The 24,864-nt window shown below is 42.6% G+C and overlaps 1 protein-coding gene across 2 annotated transcripts in view; it reads right to left on the bottom strand.

Annotated features, from left to right (window-relative positions):
• Positions 1-435: 435 nt before the first annotated feature.
• The window catches only part of DSTYK (dual serine/threonine and tyrosine protein kinase), a gene marked incomplete at both ends in the record, with an annotated part of 65,441 nt that continues 41,012 nt past the window's right edge, over positions 436-24,864 (bottom strand). The window contains 11 exons of one of the 2 annotated variants that reach the window (XM_084244778.1): positions 436-623; positions 1,055-1,189; positions 5,484-5,598; positions 7,602-7,715; positions 9,510-9,642; positions 10,036-10,192; positions 10,557-10,686; positions 11,285-11,461; positions 12,467-12,550; positions 13,078-13,310; positions 17,069-17,738. In XM_084244778.1, the coding sequence (XP_084100904.1) occupies positions 436-623; positions 1,055-1,189; positions 5,484-5,598; positions 7,602-7,715; positions 9,510-9,642; positions 10,036-10,192; positions 10,557-10,686; positions 11,285-11,461; positions 12,467-12,550; positions 13,078-13,310; positions 17,069-17,738 (2,136 nt within the window). The remainder of the gene's footprint in view (positions 624-1,054; positions 1,190-5,483; positions 5,599-7,601; positions 7,716-9,509; positions 9,643-10,035; positions 10,193-10,556; positions 10,687-11,284; positions 11,462-12,466; positions 12,551-13,077; positions 13,311-17,068; positions 17,739-24,864) is intronic. The other variant, XM_084244779.1, reaches the window with a different exon arrangement.

The following is a 24,864-nucleotide window of genomic DNA, read 5'->3' as shown; positions in this document are numbered from 1 at the left end:
ATCCCAGAACCAAGCTCAAATTTTCTAAGGGTGCTGACGATTCGGTAGAACCAAACTATACCTAACTAGAGTCAAAATTATGAAAATGATAGCTTTTAATACTATTGCATTGCGGTGTCCCACTCGGCCGTGAGCAGAGTGGACCATGGTAGCGTGGACCCTCTTTTCAGTTCCGAAGCCAGAGCACTGCGTTCTCCAGCTGTTACATGTGCCCTCGACAATGTGCTGCAGGGACAGCTGGGGAGGTGGGGGTAGTGAACTGCTGAATATGCTCAAACAGCCATCCCAAGACAGCTCTGCCTGGGAAAGTCTCACGCTGCCCAGCCAACAGCTCCCTTGAGAGCTCACTGTAATGAATAATGTCAAGTTCTCCTCACAGCCAAAAGGTGAGGGAAAGGAAAGAAATAAGAGTATGAAATTAAAAGGTATTGGCTTTCAAGTAGAGTCATCTAGTCCTCTGTTTGGCTGCTCAAATTTTGACTTGCATAGCCGGTCCATGATGCCTTGGAGCATGGGCTGGACAATGCCCAAAAGAGGTCTCTGAGAAGGGTCACCATCCCAACAGGCTTCCATCAACTGCCAGCATTCCTCATCAAACACAGGAAGACGTTCTGGACGGGCCCCTTAGAAGAAAGGAGCATGGAAATCAGACCAGAGTCAGTGAGAGGGGAACTAACACAACAAAGAGGCGTGGTCAGCTCAAAGCTGCTATCCAGCTGGGGCTTGGGCTGCTAGGGAATGCAATTAAGTTTTGGCTTCCACTGCAACAATTAGCTAGGTGAGAACCTAATCATGATGAAAACCTGAAACATGCTAGCAAGTTGAAGGAAGCTGAAGAATTGGAAAATTTAAAGGGAAAAACTTCTTTAAGGCAGTTCAGAAAAATGCTACCTAAGCAAAGGTTTGACTTAAATGTCTTCTTTGGATTCCTTAACAGTTTATAAATGTGCATGCAGTCAGGCTGTGGAGTGGCTGGAGAGGGTGGCAGGAGGTACCTACGGGGTGTCTGTTCTCACCAGGGGAGTTAGGACAAAGAGAGACTTGAAGCTCTTACCTCTCCGCACATTGTTCCAGAGATGGTCTTTGCTGGCACACCTCTCAAATGCCTCAGGGAGCTTGACGGAGCCTGAGCAGATATACCAGAAAAGAATGCCGAAAGCGTAGACATCCACGGAGTTATCATACTTCCCTATAACAGCAAAGGAGGACAAAGTCGGGAGCCAGGAAGAGAAAACAGCAGCATCATCACTGTCTCGCAGTCTTGACACGTTTTTTGGTAAAGCCTTTAAAGTTCATCATCTTTCATAACAACTCTGTCAGGCGACCCCATTTATAACATGCATTTTAAAGTATGAAAAATGATGACGCTGGAAGGTATTAGATATTAAGAGAGCCAAGACTAGAAATTGACCAAAGGAAAGGAAAAGAGGCCTTTCATTTTAATGGGAAGGCAAAATGATTAATCCTGAAAGGTCGTATTTGGAATATACAAGTAGGTAGGTAAGTCGGAACCAGAATGTAAGGATTTTTAAAGTCAGAAGAATCTGGACTCTGGGCAGAAGTCAATCATGCTTTAGAGTAGGCGGCAATATGAAGAAAACATGTTAACTGAGCTAGGCTCACTAAGAAGAGAGAACTCAAATGAAAACAATCACAAATAAGAGGCAAAATTATGACACCAGAGAAATAAAAAGGATCATGTAGGAACCTGTAACATCATCTCTATGCAAACAAACTGGATAATCTAGAAGAAATGGACATATTTTCAGACTCCTACAACTTTCTAAGACTGAACCAGGATGAGGTAAACAGCTTAAACAGGTCAATCACAAGCAAAGATCAAAAAGAGCAGTCAAGTCTTCCTAAAAGCAAAAAACCCAGGACCAGGTAGTTTCTCTAGTGAATTCTATCAAATCTTCAAAAAAATGAGATGGTGGGAAAGCTCCTTAAATACTCTATGAAGCCAAAATTACCCTTATTCCCAAACCAAACAAGAACAGCACACAAGGAGAAAACTACTAGCCAGTATCTCTGATAAACCTAGATGCAAAAATCCTCAATAAAATTTTAGCAAATCAAACTCAGTAATATATTAAGAAAATCATCCATCATGATCAAGTAGGTTTCATTCCAGGGATGCAAGATTGGCTCAACATACACTAATCTATCAATGTCATTCACCAATCAACAAAAAGATAAAACTCACGATCATTTCAATAAGTACTGAAAAAAACGTGACAAAATTCAACATCCATTTATGATAAAAACTCAATAAAATGGGAATAAATGGAATTTATCTCAATAATCTTAAAAAAGGCCATATATGACAAATCCACAGTCAACATTACACTCAATGGTGAAAAACTGAAAGCATTTCCCCAAGGACGTCCACTTTTACCACTGGTGTTTACCATAATGTTTGAAGTCCTAACCAGAGTGATTAGGAAAGAAAAAGACAAAAAAATGAATCCAAATTGGAAAAGAATAGCACTATTCACAGATGACATAAAGTACACACAGACAATCAAAAAGACTACTAAAAGATAAAATTCACACGATTATTTCAATAGGTACTGAAAAGCATTTGGGCAAAAGACTTAAATAGACACTGCTTCAAAGATGACATTCAGATGTCCCACCAGCACAAGAAGAAATTTCAACATCACTTAATATAGGAAATAAAAGTCAAAGTCACAATGATTTTAATCATGTTAATTTTATAATATAAATAAATGAATACAGGTAAGTGGCAGGATACAAAAATCAGCTGTATTGTCTATACATACATATATGTGTGTGTGTATATATGTATTTACACACACACACACACACTGAAGTAGAAGAAAGAAATTAAATGCCATACCTGGGAGTAAACTTAATGAAGGAAGTGAAAGACATATACACTGGAAACTATAAGATATTGTTAAAGAAAATAAAATAAGACACAAAGAAGTGGAAAGTTATCCTATATTCATGGATTAGAAGAATAAACATTGTTAAAGTAACCATATTACTTTTAGAATTTACAGGTTTAACACAATACCTATCAAAATTCCAATGACTTTTTTCAAGGAAGTTGTAAAACAATTATAAAATCTCTATGAAACCATAAAAAGCCCCAAATACTCAAAGCAATCCTGAGAGAAATGAAGAAAAATGGAGGATCCCACACCCTGACTTCAAACTAGACTACACAGCATTGTGATCAAAACAGTATGGTGTCAGCACAAAAATAAAACACAAACAGAAACCAATGGAACAAAATAGTCCAGACAACCACAGTTGGTCTGTGACAAAGGAGCCATGATGCACAGTGGAGAGAGGAAGCCTCTTTAATAGTGGTGTTGGGGAGCATGGGCGGCCACATGCAAAAAAAGGCAACTAGATCATTTAACTCCATATGCAAAAATCAACTCCAAAGGGATTAAAGGCTTAGCTCTAAGACCTGAAATCACAAAATATTTGAAAGAAAACATAGGTAATACACTATGAACATCAACCACAGAGATGTATTTGGTGCCACAATTCCAACAGCAAGGGAAATGAAAGCAAAAATAAATACATAGGACTACATCAAACTAAAAAGTTTTTGTACCTTGCAAGAGACCACCACCAAAACAAAAAGGCAACCTAGGGACTGGGAGAAGATATTTGCATTTCACACATTTGACAAGGAGCTAATTTCCAAAATACATAAAAAACTAATACATAACTCAACAACAACAAAAACAACCCAATAAAAAATGGACAAAAGACCTAAACAGAGAGTTCTTCAAAGAAGGCATTTCAGAAGACCTACAGGAATGTGAAGAAATGGTCAATATCTCTTAATATAAGGAAATGCAAATCAAAATGACATTAAGATACCACTGTACCCCTGTAAGAATGGCCCATATGTATTTTTTTAAAAAGGAAAAAGATTAAACGCTGGCAAGGGTGTGGAGAAAAGGGAACACTCATCCACTATTGATGGGAATGTGACTTGGGGCAGCCTCTATGGAGAGCAGCAGGGTAATACCTTAAAAAAATAAAAATGGAGAGACCCTATGATCTAGCAATACCACTGCCAGGTACTTACTCTAAGCACATGAACACTCTAATATGAAAAGACTTACACACTCCACATTCACATCAGCGTTATTCTTTTCTGTTCGTCACTCATATCAAGAACATCGTGCACCCTTCAACCTCTGAATTGATCTCAAATCTGTTACTTTTTTTGGTTTCAGCACCACCACCAATGTAATCTTGGAGACAACCACCACTGATACCCTTACCTTGGTTCTTGCCATTCATAACCCCTTTACGTACTGTTGCTGTTAATTTTCCATAAATATTTTCTTTTTTTAAAAAAAGATTTATATATTTATGCATACAAGAACTGGGGTATAAGCCAGAGATGTGGTGGTGAGAGGATTCACCAGAGACAGAGTGGGGAACAAAACAGGCAGAATGACTGAAATATGCTGCTGAGGGGAGCAGCGTGTGAGGCAGGAGGTCTGCTGCCCCATGTGGGTCAGCTCCCTGGCTGGCAATAGCTTGATAGCGCTGTTTTTAACCCCTGCACCACCAGGGAGGCCCCCATAAATATTTTCTTTCCTCCCTCACCTCCAAAAGCTCAATAGCCCCTTACTTTTTCCATATCAAGCCCCATGAATTTCAAGTTCAATGCAGTTTATCTCCAACTTTGTCTGCTACTACTCCCCAAATAGATTTCACCTTGTCATGCTTATTTCTACTCTGATTTTCTTCATGTTTCTCCTTCATGATCCATGATTGACTTCTAAAGACAGAGGACCTAGATTCCAATCCCACCGCTTTCTAGTTCAATGTTCTGGGGTAGCTTTTTAAATCAATCTTGGCTAGACTTAACTTTATCCATGATATCGACATAAAAATGCATTAACATCACCACAGAATTATTGTGAGGATCAAATGGATTAAATATATGAAGGGAAAAAACCACTAACTCAAAGGATTTATTTAATATGTTCTCTCCCTGCCTACCGGTTTTTCCAGATTTGACTCAAATTCTAGCTGAAATCATACCTCTACCACAAAACCAAACATTTCAACCTTCATTGATCACTTCTTGGACACCAATGTTACATTAAGTAGCACTTAATTTAGCACTTAATCATATGCTGTCTGATACTGCTACCTAATTATTTTGCCTCTGTACAATATATCTGACAACTATAAGGTGTTTAATGATAGGCGACAACTATTATATATAAAGTTAATCAATCAATACTTTAATTGGTTGATTATGGCAATAATGGCATTAATAACCCAGAGACATCTAAAAGAATAGCTAGTGACTCCCATTTGCACTTATCCTTGTCCTTTATGTCTTCATTTTCCCCCTCACCTGTCTTAGGTTTCCCTTCCTCTGGTTTCTCCCTTGCTTGTACCACAAAGGGTAGCACTCAGGATTAAAGTACAGAGCATTGCCCAAACCCCCTCCCTGCCCTTCAGCTCACCTGTGAAAAGTTCAGGGGCCATGTGGATTGGCGTCCCCACGATGCTGCCTGATATCATGGCCTCCGGCTTGCAGAATCCCAAGTCAGTGATCTTGGCCCGGTTCTGCTTGTCCAGCTGTCAGCAAGCAGAGCGAGAGTCACCCTGGGGCTGACCCTGCACCCACACTCAGTTGCCTACCCATTCTCTCTAAGATTTATTTATTTATGCACACAAGAACTGGGGTGTAGCCAGAGGTGGGAGGAGGGGGTGAGAGGATTCACCAGAGACAGAGTACGGAGCAGAATAGGTGGATCTACTGAAATACACTGCTGAAGGAAGCAGAGGGTGAGACAGGATAGGTCTGCTGCATCATGTGGGTCAGTTTCCTGGCTGGGGATGCCACTGTGGCTGTTGACAGCTTGATAGCACTGAGACTTTAACCCCTGCACCACTAGGGAGGCCCTGTACACCCAATCTCAAAAGTAGGTAAATACTACTTCAAAGTAGTATTTATTTAATCAGGCCTTTTCTAATCTCCCCGTCACCAGATTCAGTCTTGTTACTGTCTTCTCCCCAGATCGTAAGCAACCTGATGGCAGGGACTATCTCTTCCATCCTTGTAGTCCCAGCACATAGCACATGGAGCTGACCAGGAGCTTAACAAACTTGGAAGAATGAATAAACAAGGACACTGAGGAAAGTAGTTTTTTTTTTTTTTTTTTAAATAGAGGCATGTTTTATTTATTTATTTGTTTGTTTGTTTGTTTTGTTTATACATGCACTGGGTACAGTCAGAAGCGCGGGAGGGTGAGAGAATTCACCAGAGCCAGAGCAGAGAGCAGAGCAGGCAGAAGGACTGAAGTACACTGCTGAGGGGAGCAGCGGGGGGCAGGAGAGGTCTGCGCGCCATGTGGGACCCTCCTCCGGTGGCAGGGGAGCAGCCAGGGATCGAACCGGTGCCGCAGAGGCCACGGGCAGCTTCGCAACCCAACGCTCAACCACTGCGCCACCGGGGAGGCCCAGGAAAGTAATTCTTATCTGACTGCCACACTCTAAGGCAGAATGTAGATGAGTCAGAAGGTTGACAGCCTCTGCTCAGCTGAGAAGAACTTCTTGAATTCCCTGTCATTTTCTCTCCTAAAGTTCCAAGAAAATAAACCCTACGTATCATTTAGCTATTGATAAGCCTCCTACATTTCAGGTTATAATTTTAGTAAGATCTTTCCCTAAACTGCTGTCATCTTCATACATTATTTAAATATTGTCAGAAAACACTTCAATGATAATCCAATACACTTTCCGGAGAAGTATTTCAAAAAATACTTTATAATTTAGATAAGAGGACTAGTGGGTTCATGACTGTCTTACCTTTTAAGGTGCATTTACCCATCTCAGCCCTCATCTAGCATGATCATACTCAAGATCTGGAATCCTCAAAAATATCGGTCATAAAAGTGAAAAAAAAAAAATGGCAGAAAGACTAGTCTAGATTACAGGAGGCTAAAGAAACTGACAACAAAATACACTCTAAGATCCCTGGAGAAGAACCCGGATCAAACAAACCAATCATATTTGGGATAACTGGGTATATCTGGAACAAATGCAAAATATTAACTAATAGTATTATATGAACATTAAATTTCTTGGGTGCGATAATGGCATTTTCATTATATAGAAGAACGTCCTTTTTTTCATTACATAGAAGAATGTCAGGTGATACAACCTGAAGTATTCAGGAACAAAGTGTTATCTGAAACTACTTCTATATGGTTCAAAAAAAAAAAGTGAGAGTAGAGGGCGAAGAAAGAGAGACACAAAGAGACTAAGGCCACTGGAGAAAGAGGCGAGAATACAAACCAAGTTAAGGGCATGATGATCTTCACTGTACTACTCTTTTACCTTTTCTGTTAGTTTATGTTGCTGGGGTTTAAAAAAAAAAATCCCTGAGCAATGCACGTTATTATACTTATGGAGCAGCTCCTCCTAAGGTCTGAGTCCAAGGTCCCACCCACCACCTGCTGTCAAGCTCCTACGCTCCTCCAGCCCTCTGGGGACCATTTAAATGACACCAACCCTCCAAAGGGGCTGCTTCCTGAACAGTGGCAGGGTGTTATTCTGGGCAAGCAGCTCTTACTTACCAGCACATTCTTCAGTTTGATATCACGATGGACAAGCCCCTGGCTGTGCAGGAAACGGACTCCTTCCACCACATCTAGGGCTATTTGTAAACGTTTCTCCAGGGTCAGGCCAGCCTTGGGGATACAAAAGAGCTTACATGTCACTAACTTGCTTGAATCAACTGAGTTCCCTCTGTGGGGTACACAAGGATAGTAAAGTGGATTGAAAAAAAAAGGAAGAGGAAAGCAGTTAAGAGGGACAAGGAGGAAAAGCAAGGCAGGGTAAAACCTCTTAGAGACAACCCCCAAATGTGACCAGGAGAGGCACTAATGACTGAAGGCACGAGCTCATTTCTAAGCCCCCCACACACTAGGGGGCTGAGAAGTACTTCCAGGACCCTCAGACATTTATGTCCATTGCTTTGTAGGCCTGGTTAGCCTAGGTTTCATTTTATGGATTCAAATACCAAAGTCACTCATTCTGCTTCTTGATCTTGAAATCAAGCCTCTGATTTAGGGTCTCTTGAATTCTGGAGAGCACTACATCACTCAGCAAAAAGCTCAAATATGGTTCTCTAGAAAAGCTGTGGCCCATGCTGAGCCTCAATCCTCTGAAACGAAGAGGGCAAGCTACTTGTAGAGTCCTCCTCCTGACACTGATTTCTCATGGTTCCTGAAGACAGTTCCCAGGTTCCTTCTGCTTTACTTCTGAAAGTTTCCACATGACCAGAAACCTACCCAGGTTGTCTGGGGTTACATTTGCCAATGCAGGGAACAGACAAAAGAAACCCCTCTAAACCCCTCTACTTCCCTGTTGATGGCTGTTTCAGGTGAGGGAAATTCATCAGCAACTGAGATACTTCATTTCAATCAACTAAAATCTTTCTTCTTCTTCTTTTTTTTTTTTTTTAAAGATTTATCGATCTATGCATACAAGAGCTGGGGTACAGGCCAGAGATGGGGGTGGTGAGAGGATTCACCAGAGACAGTGGGAAACAGAACAGGCAGATTGACCAAAGTACACTGCTGAGGGGAGCAGCGGGCGAGCCAGGAGAGGTCTGCTGTGCCATGTGGGTTGCTCCCTGGCAGGCCGGGAATTGAACTCGTGCTACAGAGCCTGTGGATTGCTCCACAGTGCAGTGCTCAACCCCCTGTGCCACCAGGAAGGCCAACTAAAATCTTTCAATAGCTTCTCAGAATATGAAATCTTTGGGAATTCTAAGCATGTCTAGTTTCTGTCTAATTTGTTTCTGATGTTGCTTTGCACATTACCTCCCTGTGCTTCTAAAAGGAACCAGCTGCTCCACATGGCCCAGTCTTCATGGGCCTTCAGCTGCCCGGTGGCATGCGAGGCCTCCCCTGACATGGCCACTCCTTTCTAATGCCCCCATCTATACATCAAGCTGTGCTTATCAGACACAGATGCCACACCTCTATGAAGTCTTTATTGACTATGATTATCCGAAAAGGTCCTGGCAATGGACACTTTTTGCTATTCCCTGATGCTGAACACAGAGGCTTGCACAAAACAGTCATTAATAAATTTGCTATATAACCAAAATTGGCTTTATCTGCTGAGAACGAAAAAAGGACAGAATGCAGAAGTACAAGAAGCAAAATTTTCTGCTCTTCTAAGTAGTCTAGACTTTTACCACCACAGGACGTAAATTGGTGAATTATAGTATTCTGGTATAGACTGGGTCTAAAATAGATTCTGAGTTTTTTTTTAAACACACATTTCACTTTTACTCTATTGATTTAATTCTGCCTTAAGATTCTGAGAAATTTTTAAAGTTTTTTAGAAAAGAGGGTAGTGAAGCTTGATTATGCCCACAGTGTTTTATGAGCGTGAAGGCACTGAATAAACAGGGAAGATGACAGTCCCCGGGAGCCTGGCTCTGCCTGCGGCTGGCCCTGCGGGCCCCTCACCTTCAGCCCCGTGTAGAGGTCCCGGTGCAGCCGCTCCATGATGAGCAGCACGGCCACACTGGAGCCCCCACCATAGCTGTAGTCGATGACGGATCCATGCAAGTCCACCAGGCGCTCATGCTTCGGCAGAGACCTGCGGAAGGAGACAGGGCTGGGCTCCAGGCCGACTGTGGCCTGCATAGTGCACCACCTGGGGAAGGAACAAGCTGGAGGCCACTCTGGGCCCAGGTCTTCAGTGCAGAGGGCCGAGAGGATGACCTCTCTAACAAGGACAAAGAATTATGGAATCTGAAAGTCGATAGGCCTTCACAACTAAGGAAGAAAAGGAAAGGAAGGAGTAACCTGAGAAAGCAGGGTGGTGAAGGAAGGAACAGCAGAGATAGCAGAAACAAAAACTAGCCTCTAACATTCTGAGACCTGGCCTGGGGGAGACATGGCATGCTAGAACTCTTGGTACAAAACTTATACCAGGTTTCTGGCTTCTTCTTTCGGGAATTTTTCCCATAAAGAATAGACCACAATCTACCTCATATAGTGAAACTCCAATGCCAGGTCATTCCAGTGCTTCTCATCTGAAGGGACAACAGATTTAAGGGCACAAGGGAAGTGTCCTGCCCAGTTGTCACATAGATACACCACACCGTACTGGCCTCGGCCCAGTTCCTGTCCCAGCTTGGGTTTACCTATAAGAAACAGAAACAGAGGTAAAGCAGGAGGGCAGGAGGATTGCTGGGCAACGCCCAAGACTCTTAGATGTGGAACTGCCTAAAAGCAGGAAGCTGTAATCATGCCAGTGGAAGAAATTCTGGTGTCATCCCAAAGCCAGTAGAAAGTAACAGAACTGGTTTGATTTAAATAAACTTTGGTCATGTTTTTGAACTATATAAATGGGAGGGTCAAACAGGCTTCAGGAATTAAAAAACATCAGTGGCTGCTTATGCAGCTTCACAAGAAAGCAGCTTTAGACAATGGGATTCTCCCAGTCTGACATGAGAATGTGAGGTATGCAGAACCCTCCAGTTTACTTAGGAATAAAAAAGGACTAACGATGCAGCAAGACGTCCTGTAAAGAACGACTTTCCAGAGACAGGCGGGCCAGGCGCGGGGCGTGATCTTTCCGAACCTTCAGCCACAGATCTTCAGTTTTCTCCAGCCGGCCCGAGTGACCAGCTTCCAACTGGAAGGAAATCATAAAAGAAAAAAATGACTTACCAAGTCCCTAGTGTTGGTTCCCTTACCTGTTATATAGGAGGAAAAATACTTACCTCATAAGGATAGTCATGAGGGTTAAATAAGGTATACTTAACATTTAGCTCTGAGAATGACATGCACCAGGTTCTCAGCAGGTAATAATTTTTCCGTCTGGATGCATAATCACATTTACCTACCATCCCTGCCCCCAACACATATACACACCCCCAAAGTGACAAGCAGATATTACTTGCTTGTGAACTAGCATAAAACTGGAAAGTCATCTCTTTCTGTCATTCATTGCTAAAATGCTATATAAACTTATATAAAATCTCTACCCCTCAATATTTATTCCTTATTCAGTGAAATGGGAAATTAACTGAGCTCCCTCCCTTTGCTCCAGTTAGAAAAAGATCCATGTGAAAAATTTATTGATGAAACTTCTTGTAACATATTATCATTCAACAGAATAGAAATTACTGATGATTTAAAAACAATTATACAGCAAGCAGACGCAACCTATTCCCTGGTTGCTGAGTTTCATCTCTGCTGGGTCCAACCCACCTCCTTTCCTACAAACTCACCTGCCTCAAGGAGGCTGCAAAAGCCTCATGGGAACTATTGAGCCGAGTCCGGAACTGGCTGCAAATGCTCTTCGCCAGCTTGGAGGCACTGAGGCTCTCAATGGCTTCCTGGGCCACCCTCCTCTTCCACTCTGTAGTAATGGCGGGTGGGCTCACCCATGTGATGCGCTGGATGATCTGTCAGGATGAGGACAGTTGAGAGCACTGAGGGATGGGCAACGTCCTTCTCTTTCTGGGTAACCCAATCATGAGGAGCAGGCTCTTAAGGCAGGAGCTCCATCAAGACAAGACCCCTTTCTTCTATTACGTCAAAATCAGGGCTTGGCTCAAAGGAAAGCATCAAAAAATACCAGCCCCAGTCTATGTGCTCACAAACACTCAGAACATTAAATTCAGTATCAAGGAGTGCTTGAGAAATTCTTTTCTGAAGTCAGTAAATAACTCTACATAAGAGCCACATCACATTCACATCCTCCAGCAACAAAGTCTGGTTCTAACGTAACATTTAGGTTGGGAGGGGTGAAAATGAAAAAGCTGGTGAAGTGGAGTCTTATGGCTCTGTAAAGTCATTTAAACCCACCACTTTAAGAACCAATGGGAGCAATGTCAATATATACATATTTAAAGATTTTATTTATTTATGCACACAAGAGCTGGGGTGTAGGGCCAGAGGTGCGGAGGGTGAGAAGATTCACCAGAGACAGAGTGGGGAGCAGAACAGGTGGATCCACTGAAATATACTGTTGACCCCTCAGCAGTGTACCTCGGTCCTTCTGCCTGCTCTGCTCCCCGCTCTGGCTCTGGTGAATTCTCTCACCCTCCCGCGCTTCTGACTGTACCCAGTGCTTGTATAAATAAATAAATAAATAAATCTTTAAAAAAAAAATATATATATATACTGTTGAGGGGAGTAGCAGGTGAGATAGGAGAGGTCTGCTGCGCCATGTGGGTCAACTCCCTGGATGGGAACTGAACTCGTGCTGCAGTGGTTGTGGATAGCTTCACAGTGCTGAAACTCAATCCCTTGTACCACCAGGGAGGCAGTTATAAACCAGAATCATTTCAGGTAGGCAAACAGCCTCCCTGAACTAACAGAATACCGTTGGTGTCAGTTCTCTGTGAGCGACTAAGATTCATTTGCGCCAGCTAGGAGCTGAAACTTTTTCTCTAAGCAATCTCTACCTGTTTGATTTGCTCCCACAGCATCCTAGTGACCGAGGACCCTGAGTGAAATGTCACTTCAACATGGTAAGCAGCATTTAAGATCTGAAAGAAAAGAAACACACAAAAGACGATCAATAAGCCCTGAATGACTTATTTTAAAAATGCAGTAAATGATATTTATTTCAAGAACCCAATCCAAAGGGGAGAAGTGGGTAAACTAGGACAATGAAGACAACTGCATGGTAAAGGACAGAACTGGACTTCTCGTGGTGACCTTAATGTAGGGTAGGCAGAGGCACACCTGAAACTTATATAATGTTTCCTCAACTAAAAGTGAATGGAAAAGGACTAAAGTCCAATCTGAAGGTTCCCAAGTATCTAGGTGCAGAGTCAGCACAGGCTGATTATCTAGTTTGTGACTGTTTGGCTCCTTCATCTTCATCATCTTCCTCACAACTTAACTGCAACTTCATAAGCAGCTCCCACCCACAATGGTCATGATGCAGGGGGAAACAAAATTTCAAACTCATATCAGTCAAAAGCCTACAGGGAAACTCTTGGCTAGCCTGGCGTCAGGCTTGTGTGTGGGCTGTGCTTCATGTGTGATTTGTGACACGGTATTTGAATACCTGTTTGAGATAATTACTGGTAATGTGAACCGAGACATCCTGAGATTTTTCCAGGCTCTGCAGACACCGTTCCAGGGTACCAACGAAGCTCTCACGCAGGTAATCCACTGAGCTGATCAGCTTGTTGGCCACAGCCTGATTAAGCTGAGAGATGATGAGTTCCTGGATCTGTCTGATGCAGCATTTGATCTCTCTGGTGCATACTGGTTCTCCATTCTCAGGCACGATGACATCTACAGAGGCACAGAAATTAGCTAAGTAGTGCCCAAGTCAGAGGCAAGGAGCTGATGGTGATAAAAGACACATTTGCTTGATGGATTCCGAGTATGAGCAGGGCCATGTGGCCTCAGGGAGCTAAAGCAGCTACCCTGAGAGGATGCTTAGAAGGGCCCTGTTGATTTACAGCTTTCAGGTCACTCGTACAGAAGAGGAGGAAAAACAATGTAAAAGGCACTGTAACATGTAATTTACATACGTAATCTAACTTAATCCCCACAGTAACTTCATCAGGTGGTGCTAATGTTCATAATTTATATGTCAGGAAATGATCTCAAAGAGAAGACAAAATGGGCATCGGGAAGGGGATGATAGCACAGTAGGAAGACAACTAACATTTGAGCCACAGCTCACCTACCCTAAAACCTCTCATCTTTGTAATATTTCACACTTTTCTAATGAGAAAAATCCAAGAGTTAGGGATTCAATTCTAATCCATTACTAGACAAATAAAAAGTAAAACTTATCATTGTCCCACATGCAATTACCTGCGAGGATTAGAAAGTCTGTTTTTGCAACACAGGAGGACAAATCACCTGTAAAAAGCTCTGCTCTCTAACAGGCACTCTCCTGTCTACTGGTGGAAGTATTAATCGGTGGTATGTCTTTCGAGGAAATTTGGCAATATCAAAATTTTTAACTGACCAGCAGAACAAACAAAATCAGCCATACATACCCTTTAACCTATCTATTCTGCTGCTAGGGATTATTTTCCTAGAAATACACCCTTACAAGTCCTGGAGACGTATCTGCACAAAAGTGGCCAATGTATAGTCTGTAATAGCTGGCGGTGGGGGGATGGGATGGGGAGGGTGTTGGGGGTAGAAGAACAAATTTAATGCCCATGAGTAGGGGAATGTCCAGAAGACAAATGTATATGCACATTTATGGAACGATCCTAAGATATGAAGTTAAGTGAAAAAGCAAGGGGCAGAGGAACACATGGAGGGGGACTAGATAACAGTGGGACAGTCCCTTTAACCCCGGGTAAGTATTATATGTAGATGTTATCTTTTCAAACAATAAATAATTATGGATGTCATGATACCTAGCATGAATATATTACCTTTATTTAAAAACAAACAAAAACCAGCCATAGAAATTTGGCTCCATAGCACATGTGGGAGCTTTCTTCTAAATCTTATCACTGCCTTAAGGACACCCAGTAAGGCCTTAGAACAAGACAAGCAGCAGACATTAAGTCACGTTTAATATAAAGCCAACTAGGTAAGCAGATCCATAAATCTACTATGTAATTAACAGCCAGACATCTGACCCACTTGCTCCCAGTTACTCCCACGTCTGTTGAACTAACCACTCTATCCCAGGCATCAACGTGGTACACCTGGCACATAACAATCAAATATTTTGTCACCTGCCAACCTGCCTGCGGCTCACCCTTTATCATGGGTATCAGGACACTGCACTCATGATCCCGTGCTTCTAATGTTCTGAGGATGCCCACTGCCAGAAAGTATTTTTCAGCAACTCCTTTCTATAGTGGGAATGTACCAAAACGGTATCTTTGCTCATCTTTAGAAATACCTGTAAGAAATCAGGCATCCTTATGCTTGCTAAAGTCAACTATATTTCCTTTGTATTTGTAAGTGTGACATATATACCACTCATCATTCTCCAAAGATGTATTGTACATAAGACTCAGTGTTGTTTGCTACAAAGGATATGATGAAGAGTGAGACCCAGATCCTATTCTCCTTTAACACTAGGATTTTAGAAAATAATCAGAACATAAATAAGATAGACAGTGAAATATACCAGAAATTTCAGTTACAGATTAAATCACTGGAAATTTTAGAAGAATTGAATTGTTAGTTAAGAAAATAAAAAACAGGGCCTCCCCTGTGGTGCAGCAGTTGAGCGCTGGGCTGCAAAGTTGCCCGCAGCCTCTGCAGTGCTGGTTCGATCCCCGGCCGCCAGCGAGGGTCCCACATGGCGCACAGACCTCTCCTGCTGCGCCCACTGCTCCCCTCAGCAGTGTATTTCGTCTGCCTGTTCTGTTCCCTACTCTGGCTCTGGTGAATTCTCTCACCCTCCCGTGCTTCTGACTGTACCCAGTGCTTGCATAAATAAATAAAATAAATCTTAAAAAAAGAAAAGAAAAAACAATTTCATGAACAATATCATTTGGAAGAGAAAGATTTGGAAATTTGCAGACAAGTAAAAGATATTTCAGATTTAAGGCAGGACATGAGCAATGGAAAAGTACAGGAAATTTGCAGAGGACAGTGAATGCTGAGACCAACCCAAACAGAAATTAGAGGAAGGTGCACATAAGTAGGAAACATGGTAAAGGCTGGGCTTTGGGAGATCTTTACTACTAGGCCATGGAGTTTAAACTTAATAGGTAATAACAGAGCCAATAAAGAAGAAATGGAGAAAGAACAGAAATATGTCAGGGAGCTCAAAGAAGAGGGGCTAGAAAAGCAGAGGTGGACATGTGATATGGCAGGATATGGGACAAGAGGACGAAAACAGTTAAAGACCATGGTGAGGTTTGAAGCTGGTTTCAGGAAGATGGTGGCAGCAGTAATTAAGCAGCAGCAAAGCAAGGAGATTAGGAGTATGGCCTCAGGAATCAGACTGTCTAGATTCAAGTTCTGCCTCCACGTTTACTAGCTGTGTGTGACCTTGAGCAAATATTTCACCTGCTGAAGTCTTAGTTTTCTCATCTAGCAAATAGCAGTAAACAGAATCTACCTAAGAAATCTGGGGGTGGGAGCACTAGTGGCGACTGATGCTAGGTCCCACTGACACAGTGAGTAGGTTATCATGGTCTTTAGCATCCATATTTCAAAAGGTGACTTGGATGTATAGTCATGATTGAGAACCTAAATCGTAACCTGTAAACCATGTCACTTTAATTACTAGATAGTAGAGTAACGCTCAAGCACAGGGGCTTACACAGTAATCAGTATGCAAAGTCAGCAGCATGTACACCTCAGGTACCAAAAAGTCCGAATGATCACTTTGGTCCAACTTTGTTAAGAGCCCTTTGTGAAGGACAGCCCATAAAATAAGCTAAAAACACTGTGGAAATCCTCCTGATTCGGGTTTCAGAAGCAGACTTAAAAGAAAATGAGATTATAACACAAAAAAAGAGTAAATAAAGCAGGTGAAGAGTCAAGGTTAAAGCATGACCTAAAGCAGCTCTTCTCCCGTGCCACTAGCGTCAAGGACACAGATTTAACCTGGAGAGTAAAGAAGGCTATTTGGATGATTTACCAGAGTTGGGCTAAGTCCTAGGAAGGAATGGCAGTGGGATCATTCAGGAAGCTCTCTGAAAATGAGAGTGGCCATCTTGGCTAAATGATTTCAGGTAGTTCCTGGTGGGACAGTAAGGTTCCTCTAGGCCCTGCAGTCCTGGCACCCCACTAGCTCACAGGGACCTACCTTTATTTATTTATTTCAAAAAAAAAAAAAATTATTTATTTATTTATTTATTTATACAAGCACTGGGTACAGTCAGAAGCGCGGGAGGGTGAGAGAATTCACCAGAGTCAGAGCAGAGAGCAGAGCAGGCAGACTGATGAAGTACACTGCTGAGGGGAGCAGCGGGCAGCAGGAGAGGTCTGCACGCCATGTGGGACCTTCACCCAGTGGCCGGGGATTGAACCGGTGCTGCAGAGGCTGTGGGCAGCTTCCACAGCCCAGCACTCAACTGCTGCGCCACTGGGGAGGCCCCCCAGGCACCTACCTTTAAACTCCATGTTGGCAGCTTCATCCAGAAGTTCCTCCTTCATAGTGTTAAGTGTCTCAACGATCATGTCTTTCATTTCCTCTTGCTTTCGGTTGGCAATATTCATCAGGGATTCATACAACTCATTCTCCTTTTTTCGTGTATATTCCAAACGTTTGGGGGTAATTTGCAGGTCCCGCTGCATGTCAAAGGCCTGGTTGATAAAGATGTCCAGGCAGCAGCAGTGCACCAGGTTCAAGGCCTCAGCTGCCTCCACCAGGCGAGTCTGTAGCACCTGGTGAGAAAATGTGCTCAGGTGTCTCAGCTTCTCAGTCTGCTCCACCAGCATGCTCTGAGCTTTTGCGTCCTGGCTGGGGGTCCCACAGTTACAGTGACCACTGCTCAGATAGCCCAGGTCAATGAGTTGGTGATGAAGTGGTGACCGTTCATTCTCCGTTCTTCTGGGGGAGGAGTCAATTATCTCTGAGCCCAGCTTTGGCACTTTGAAAAAGAACACGGGAAAGGAGAAATACTTTCGAATTTCCTGAAGCTCCTGCTCATCCCTCTCAGAGAGTTCATCTTTGTGGAGTGCATAGGTTATCACAGGCAAGAAATCATTCACCAAGTCACTCAGAACATCCACTGTGGGCCGGAGGCCTTGGCACGGCGCCACCACAATGTCCACTTCCTGGAGGGGAGAGGGTTGATATCAGCAGTTCAAAGTCAGAACCAATCCCTACCTCCCCAAAACCCCACAATGAGACCAAAATCCAGGTCTATGATGGGTAGCTGGACTCAGAGAGCCCACTCATCTGTCCACTTCCTTTTTCAGTTACCCACACTCCCGGGGGCAGCCCTTGAGGGCAGGCACTCATCTAGAGAGTGAAAAAACAAGTAAGCAGAAGGGATGGCAGTCCCTTTAACCATTTCAGATAAAATAATATTTAGTCCCTGCCATCCTCTGTTGTTCAGAAACTCCCACTGATCCCCACTGATAAGACAAATAATACAAGAAGAAAGAACCATTACAGAAGAAAACAATTGGGTGAGTGTGCCTCGGATAGACAGTCCCCCCTGCACTCCTCTCACACCCACCCCCACCTTTCTAATTCAGCTAACTCCCCTGCACCCTTAAATCTCAAGTGTATGTGGTGTCACACATACCCTTATGGAGTATGTGTTTCTTTCTTATTATGTTCCATACATCTCCTTTTTCTTAATGTTCAGTACATTAATTATTTATTTATATCCTATTTTGTCTTACTAGTCTGCAAACTCTTTGAAGGTAGAAACCTGTATCTGGTTTACTACTGTAAGCAGTGCCCATGCATAGTCCTGAATACTGCTGAACCCATCAAGTAGGACAGTATTACTGTCCAACTCTAAGAGTTTGCAGGTATCCCAAAGTGTCGGCAAGAAAGTCCTGGTAACACCTCTAGTCTCATGATCATCTGGTCTGGCACTCTTGGGAAGGTCATTTCCTGTCCAGACAGGTGTGGCCAATAAATAGGGAGGTTTTCTAGGAACACTCTTTGAGGGGGCTGTATTCTATGCCCTTTGGCCTTGTGCTTCTTGTTTGGAGCACAGTCACAACTGCTTGATCTGAAGCGGACACCCGGCGGCCACAAGGCGAAGCTGAGGGTAGAAACCACCACGAAGGGCGATGGCGGGAGCCTGATCCCTGACTATCATGAAACTACCACACCAGGCCTCAGCTGCCTGGCTTCAGACTTCTTCTATGTAAGGGGGGAAAAATTAATCTCTGTCTTGTTTAATTAAGCAAGCCCCATTACTCTGATTGCTGCTTATGCCTGAAACCAATGCTAACTAATATACCCAAATTCCTAAAGTGAGATTCAAGAATGATGGTTGGGGCCCTTCTCCCAGGTAGCCTCTGCTGTGTGTGCTCTTTTCCCGAAGACATCAAGGCTGAATAGGCTGACCCTGCGCACATGGCCTGGCATTCCCAGCCCAAGGCTGACTGACTGGGGGGACTCCTGCCCGTCAGCAGCCCTGGGTGTCGTCGGGTGTCTGCAAGCTCAAACTCAGTCCTCCACAGAATTCTGGCATATTTTATAGGATTATAAAAGAACGCCATACAAATTTGTTCAAGTTTGTGTCCTTAAGAGTTGTCAGAGGTTGAAACATTTTTGTAAATCGAAAAGCTATACCATTTATTTATTTTCTTTCAGACTAATTCTGGAAACTAATTGTTTTGACCCCTTATCTTATTTGAGTAACAGGTATTTCTATGGAGAGGTTTTTAAAAACCAAAACCTGGGATCTTTTTCCCTTTTGAGCTTCTCTAGACAAGAAAAGCCTTGGAAGTGTTAGTCCATCACTCTATTGTTTATTGTATGCTCTGTGTGTGTGTTTGTGAGTGTGTGCACGCGGGTGCGCAACCGCTAGCATTAACACTCCCATTCCCAGCAAAGCACAAAGGTCTCATTTTCCCCCACAAAGAACTAAAGCGTTCTTCCCAGGTAGATCAGATAACTGCACTTGGCTGGCCACTCTGAGACCCCTAAAGCAAAAAGTGCGTTTAGCATCTCACCATTTGAGCAAACACTGCATAAATCTACCTACTCCCTAGACCAAGAAAAAATATGCTGTTTTATCCAGGTCTCAAATTGCAAGGAATGTTTTCTGGTTGGAAGACTAATCTGACACTCCCATTGCTGTTCACAACAACCCCCCTTTCACTACCCTGAGTCACACTGCTGAGTAAGAATCATTTCAATGAGGCACATTCAAAAAGCGGGTAAGGACTTTTAAGGCTTAAAGTAGTAAATACAATTGCATAAAAGCCAACATTATAACTATATATAATGATTAGAAGAGAATCCCAGGAAAAGAAAAGTTATAACAAAGTGGAGAATTAAAGGTGAGAATGGTTTTTCAAAACATTCATTTTAAAACTGCAAAGATGCCCTAGATTTTGTCCAAATATAAATTTTTATAGATACAAATAACTTTTAAGGATATAAAGTTTTAGAATATGTAAATCAACCAAAATTACTTTCATGGGGAAAAAAGCCTAAGTACTCAAAACCAAAGTAAGTTGTTTAGAACGCAGACTTACTATAGGACTTTAATGAGAAGAAAGCCTAAAAACTCAAAATCAAACTTGTTTAAACTTTTTTCAGGAAGAATTCTGTTTGCTATTTGATGAATTTTCTTAAATTCTAATATAAATTCCAGGGTTTCCATTTTGTGTCTACAACAGCACCACCAGCTAAGCTGCCAAGACCATCTGTGGGACCAATATTCTTTTTTTTTTGGTTTTAATTATATTATTTTTTATTGAGGTGAGGGTGTTTTACACTATCCTTCCTAAGAGATAGTTGACTTGTATGTATAAATTCACGGTTTTTTAAAAAAGGGATTTGGGGCTTTCTAGTGGTAGGTATGCCAGTCCTGGCATCGAGAACATGCTGCTCCTAAAAGCATCTTGTACTCCACAAAAACAGACTGGAAGCAAGTGCCATGGTCACCAGTAAGTCCTTCTGCACCACTGGCCAGTGTTCTGGCCACTCCGCTGCTAGGGATGTGGCTGAGACCTGGCTGGAGCACAGCCAGACCGGAACATGATGTGTGATTCTGCAACGCTTGCTGTGAAGGGATGACTCAGGCCTGACAGTTACAAACAAAAGGGAAGCCAGCACTGTCTCCTGGAGACAGGGAGTGAGAAAATAATTATACAGAGAAAATGAACCAGGGCTGTTCTGGACCCTGTTATGGCCACCGCAGAGGGAAGTCTCACTTTAGACTGTCTCATGGAGGGCTGTGCTCCTTCCTAGTGCTTCAAGAGGGCCTGGTACTTGGTGAGCATCTAATGAATAAAGGATGCCTCTACACTTTCAACCACCATGTATAAGATTTTCTACCTTTTAATCCATATCCTACATGTCTGGAATTGCTATTCACCTCTACTCCAAGAATGAAGCCGTCATTCTGCTCCTAATTCAATCAAAGAAAAAGACTCTCAAGGATTCCTGAGAGTACCCCATAATTCCCATTTTGAAACTGAATTCCAATTGAGATTTCTCTTCCAGAGTGCATTTTGCACACATCTATGGACTCCACTGTTACCATCAATTTTCTTGGCAAGATTAAGAGAATAGGAAGGAGACTCTGAAACATCAGAATTCACCTCTTTGGGTTTGTCTTTGATGTGAATGACACTAATTCAAATGCCAAGAAGCAATCACTCAATCAGTGAAGAACCTTGACCTAAGAACACCAGTGTGGACAGGTGAGATCACCTTACTCTATAGTTCCTGGCACATTCCCAGCACTCAGTTAATGCTAAGTATTATTATACTAACTGCTGGGTCACCAGAGGACAGTCACGTACTCACACTCAAAGATGGCAGGTAGCAGCGTCTTTGGTTTCTCTACAATTCTGAAGTCTCACATGTATATCACACAGAAAAGTACCCGATTATATAATAATCCTGCCCTTGCTCAGCAGGTGGCACAGCCTGGACCTTGATCCCAGTTCCATATTCCACTCATCTTTACTGCCAATTCTCCTCCCAGGCCAGCCTCACAGGACAGTTGAGAGGTTTTATCTGTTTGCTTTTATATAGGTTTGGTTCTTCTTAGTTTGAGTCTTCTAGTTTCCTGAACTCATTACCATTCTTAAATGCTAATTAAGAAATAGATTTAAGGAAAAATACCTCTATTCTTGTTACATCGTAGACAACACCTGGACTCTTGTTCTGACAAACACTCTTGAAGGGGGGGGAGTTGCAACTTAGGTTTCTAAGTTATTAACAGCCTCATAAGGAACCAGGGCTGACACACAGCTTGCTCAGAGCTTTTCTCTGAGCAGTCAACACACAATAGACACAAGCTCTCATCATGTGTCAGTATAGTAGCGCAGAGACCAGAAACAAGACTTGAGATAAAAACCATAATCCAGGGGCTTCCCTGGTGGTGCAAGTGGTTAAGTTGCAGCACTATGTAGCTATCTGCAGCAACCACGGGTCAGGAAGCTGACCACATGGTGTGGCAGACCTCTCCTGACGCGCCCGCTGCTCCCCTCGGCAGTGTATTTCAGTCAATCGACCTGTTCTGCTTCCCACTCTGTCTCTGGTGAATCCTCTCACCCCCCTCCCCCCTCCCCCACCTCTGGCCTGTACCTGAGTTCCTGTATGCATAAATAAATAAATGTTTAAAATAAAAACCATAATTCCTACAAAAGTCCTAAAATAGCCACAGAAACCATGAGATCATGTTAAAAGTCTTTGTACAACTCCAAACACCCCAAACCAAAAACTTTAGCTGTGTCTCATTCCGTAAGCAAGAAACCTTAAAAGTCAGAATTATCTTTCCTGTACTTCATACTGCAATCAACCAGGTAACAGAAAGGTTGACAAAAATGTACTCAGTAGCCTCTATCAATCTACCTTGTGGACAAACACCCAGGTACCCATAGATGTAGACAAAATTGGGTAACTGAAACTCTCCTCATACCTTAGATTCAACAAAAGATAAAAGTAGAGTGGAGAAGAGGGAGGAAAGAAGGGAAGATTCTATCTGCTGACCTTACACAGTTTTACCTTCTGTGTTATTCATAACATCTTTCATTTCATTACAAAGTAAGTCATAATGAACATGAAGAACTTAGTCTCTACTAAAAGCAAAATAATAACTGTAAGGAAGTTAAAACCAGAAGATTTAAATTTGACAAAAGAAAGAAGCCCCAACATGGATGGCTGTCTGGGATGGGAATACTGATTTATTCCTTCAGAGGGAAGAAGAAATTAACTGACTTACTATGTGCCAGACACTGTGCTAAGTGTCTTATTTCAGCTCCACACCGTTCCTAAAAAAACATAATTACTATCTGCATCATACAGATATGGGGATCTAGCACCTGAGTCACAGAGTTAAGTAACAGGATGTAATTCCATGACTATGCAGACCATGGTTTTGTTTTTTTTGTTTGTTTGTCTGTTTTTGCGTAGAAGAACTGGGGTGTAGGCCAGAGGTACAGAGGGGTGAAAGGATTCACCAGAGATAGAGTGGGAAGCAGAACAGGCAGATTTACTGGAGTACACTGCTAAGGCTTAATCCCCCCCCAGGCCATCAGGGAGGCCCCTATATAAGACCATGTTTAAACAGTAACCAAAAACCCACCATATGTCAGGAAATATCTGGGCTGGTGTCAGGGAAGCTCTGAAAGGAGAATAAAGGATGGACAAGATTATTCAGGGGTCCCCACAATCTATGTCAAAAGGTTTGTGCTAGTTATAAAGTAAACACCCTCCTGTGAAACAATCCCGCAAGGACTGGCTGAGATGCCACATAAGAAATCCTAAGGAAAATATTTTTAATAGCCCCAGCAACAGAATTTCTGCCTTCTGATAGTGCTTGCAACCACTGAGTCTCTGAATCAGGGGATATTCCTTACTCCCCTACCATCCTCCACTTTAAAGGATCTTTGAGATAGTAAGAAGAGGCCAGTCACTTTCTGCAGAAAGAGGAAGATCCTATAAAAGGGAAAAGACAAAAGAGGAAGATTATGAAGATTATGGTCATAATCCCTGCCAGATTTTCTCCCCAAAAGCTAACCTTGGAAGGCCAAAAATGAATCACTGGTGGTGATTTGAGAAAAAAGACTCAGGTAAACTGTTCTTTTTAAGAGAGATCAAGACTACTATAGTGAGCTGTGGGGATTTTAAAAAAATCTTTCCCCTAAAGCACACATATTCTTAATAGGTAAATTAATCTATAACAGGAATTTCCAGGTTTCTTGGCAAACAGCAATATATGTAGGACAGTGACGTTTCCCAATGTATTGCAGTGTGTGTTAGGGAGAAAGAGTATCAAAATCAAATACAGGATTACTGCTTAGAGAAGAATTTATGATTTATCAATTGCCTGAATTTCCCATATCTTTTAACACAGCTTAGGTGTGTTCTAGTTCCCTTTCCTTTTTGCTCCATAAAAATCAAGCTTTCTATATTTTAATTAAATCTCCAGAATAATTCTTTAGTTTTCTGTTTTAAACATTTTTACATATTGCCCTCAACTTTGTTTCTTATCCCCTGGAATGGCCATTTTTTGCCTAGAGCCTTATACTTTTTCCTCCCAAAGTTATTCCTTGTCCTGAGGACCCTCACTCCCTATTCTTTCCTACTTTTAATTTTTTTTTTAAGGATTTATTAAGATACACAAGAACTGGGGTGCAGGCCAGAGGTGTGGAGGAGGGGGATGAGAGGATTCACCAGAGACAGAGCGGGGAGCAGAACAGGTAGATTGATTGAAATACACTGCTGAGGGGAGCAGCGGGTGAGTCAGGAGAGGTCTGCTGCGCCATGTGGGTAGCTCCCTGGCCGGGGATCAAACTCATGCTACAGTGGCGCGGACAGCTTCACAGGTTGCGCCTTAACCCCTTGGGCCACCAGGGAGGCCCTCCTTCCTACTTTTTAGCAATCTTTCAACCTAGATGCTTCCAAAAGAAGACAGAATATCTAACTAAGGCAAAACATAGAAAATTTAATTTTACATGGCATAATAAATGCCAATAACTAAGCAAAAATTGAGAGAAGCTAGTTTCTAAAAACAAATATTGTTAAGTCAATTTTGGGGTTACAACTTTACATAAGTTTTTGTCATTTGAAGTAAGATCCTTTATAATGATTATGGTTTGAGAAAGTATCTCTCTACTGAGAAGTTAAAAATATCACTGTCCAGGGCCTCCCCTGGTGGTGCAGCGGTTGAGTGCTGGGCTGCGAAGCTGCCCGCAGCCTCTGCAGCACCGGTTCAATAGCCAGCCACTAGCGATGGTCCCACATGGTGTG

The sequence above is a fragment of the Talpa europaea genome (genome assembly GCF_964194135.1).
Source record: "Talpa europaea genome assembly, chromosome: 10".
Taxonomy (NCBI): Eukaryota; Metazoa; Chordata; class Mammalia; order Eulipotyphla; family Talpidae; genus Talpa; species Talpa europaea.
The sequence above is the reverse complement of the archived record's forward strand: the minus strand, read 5'-3'. Positions and strand labels throughout refer to the sequence as shown.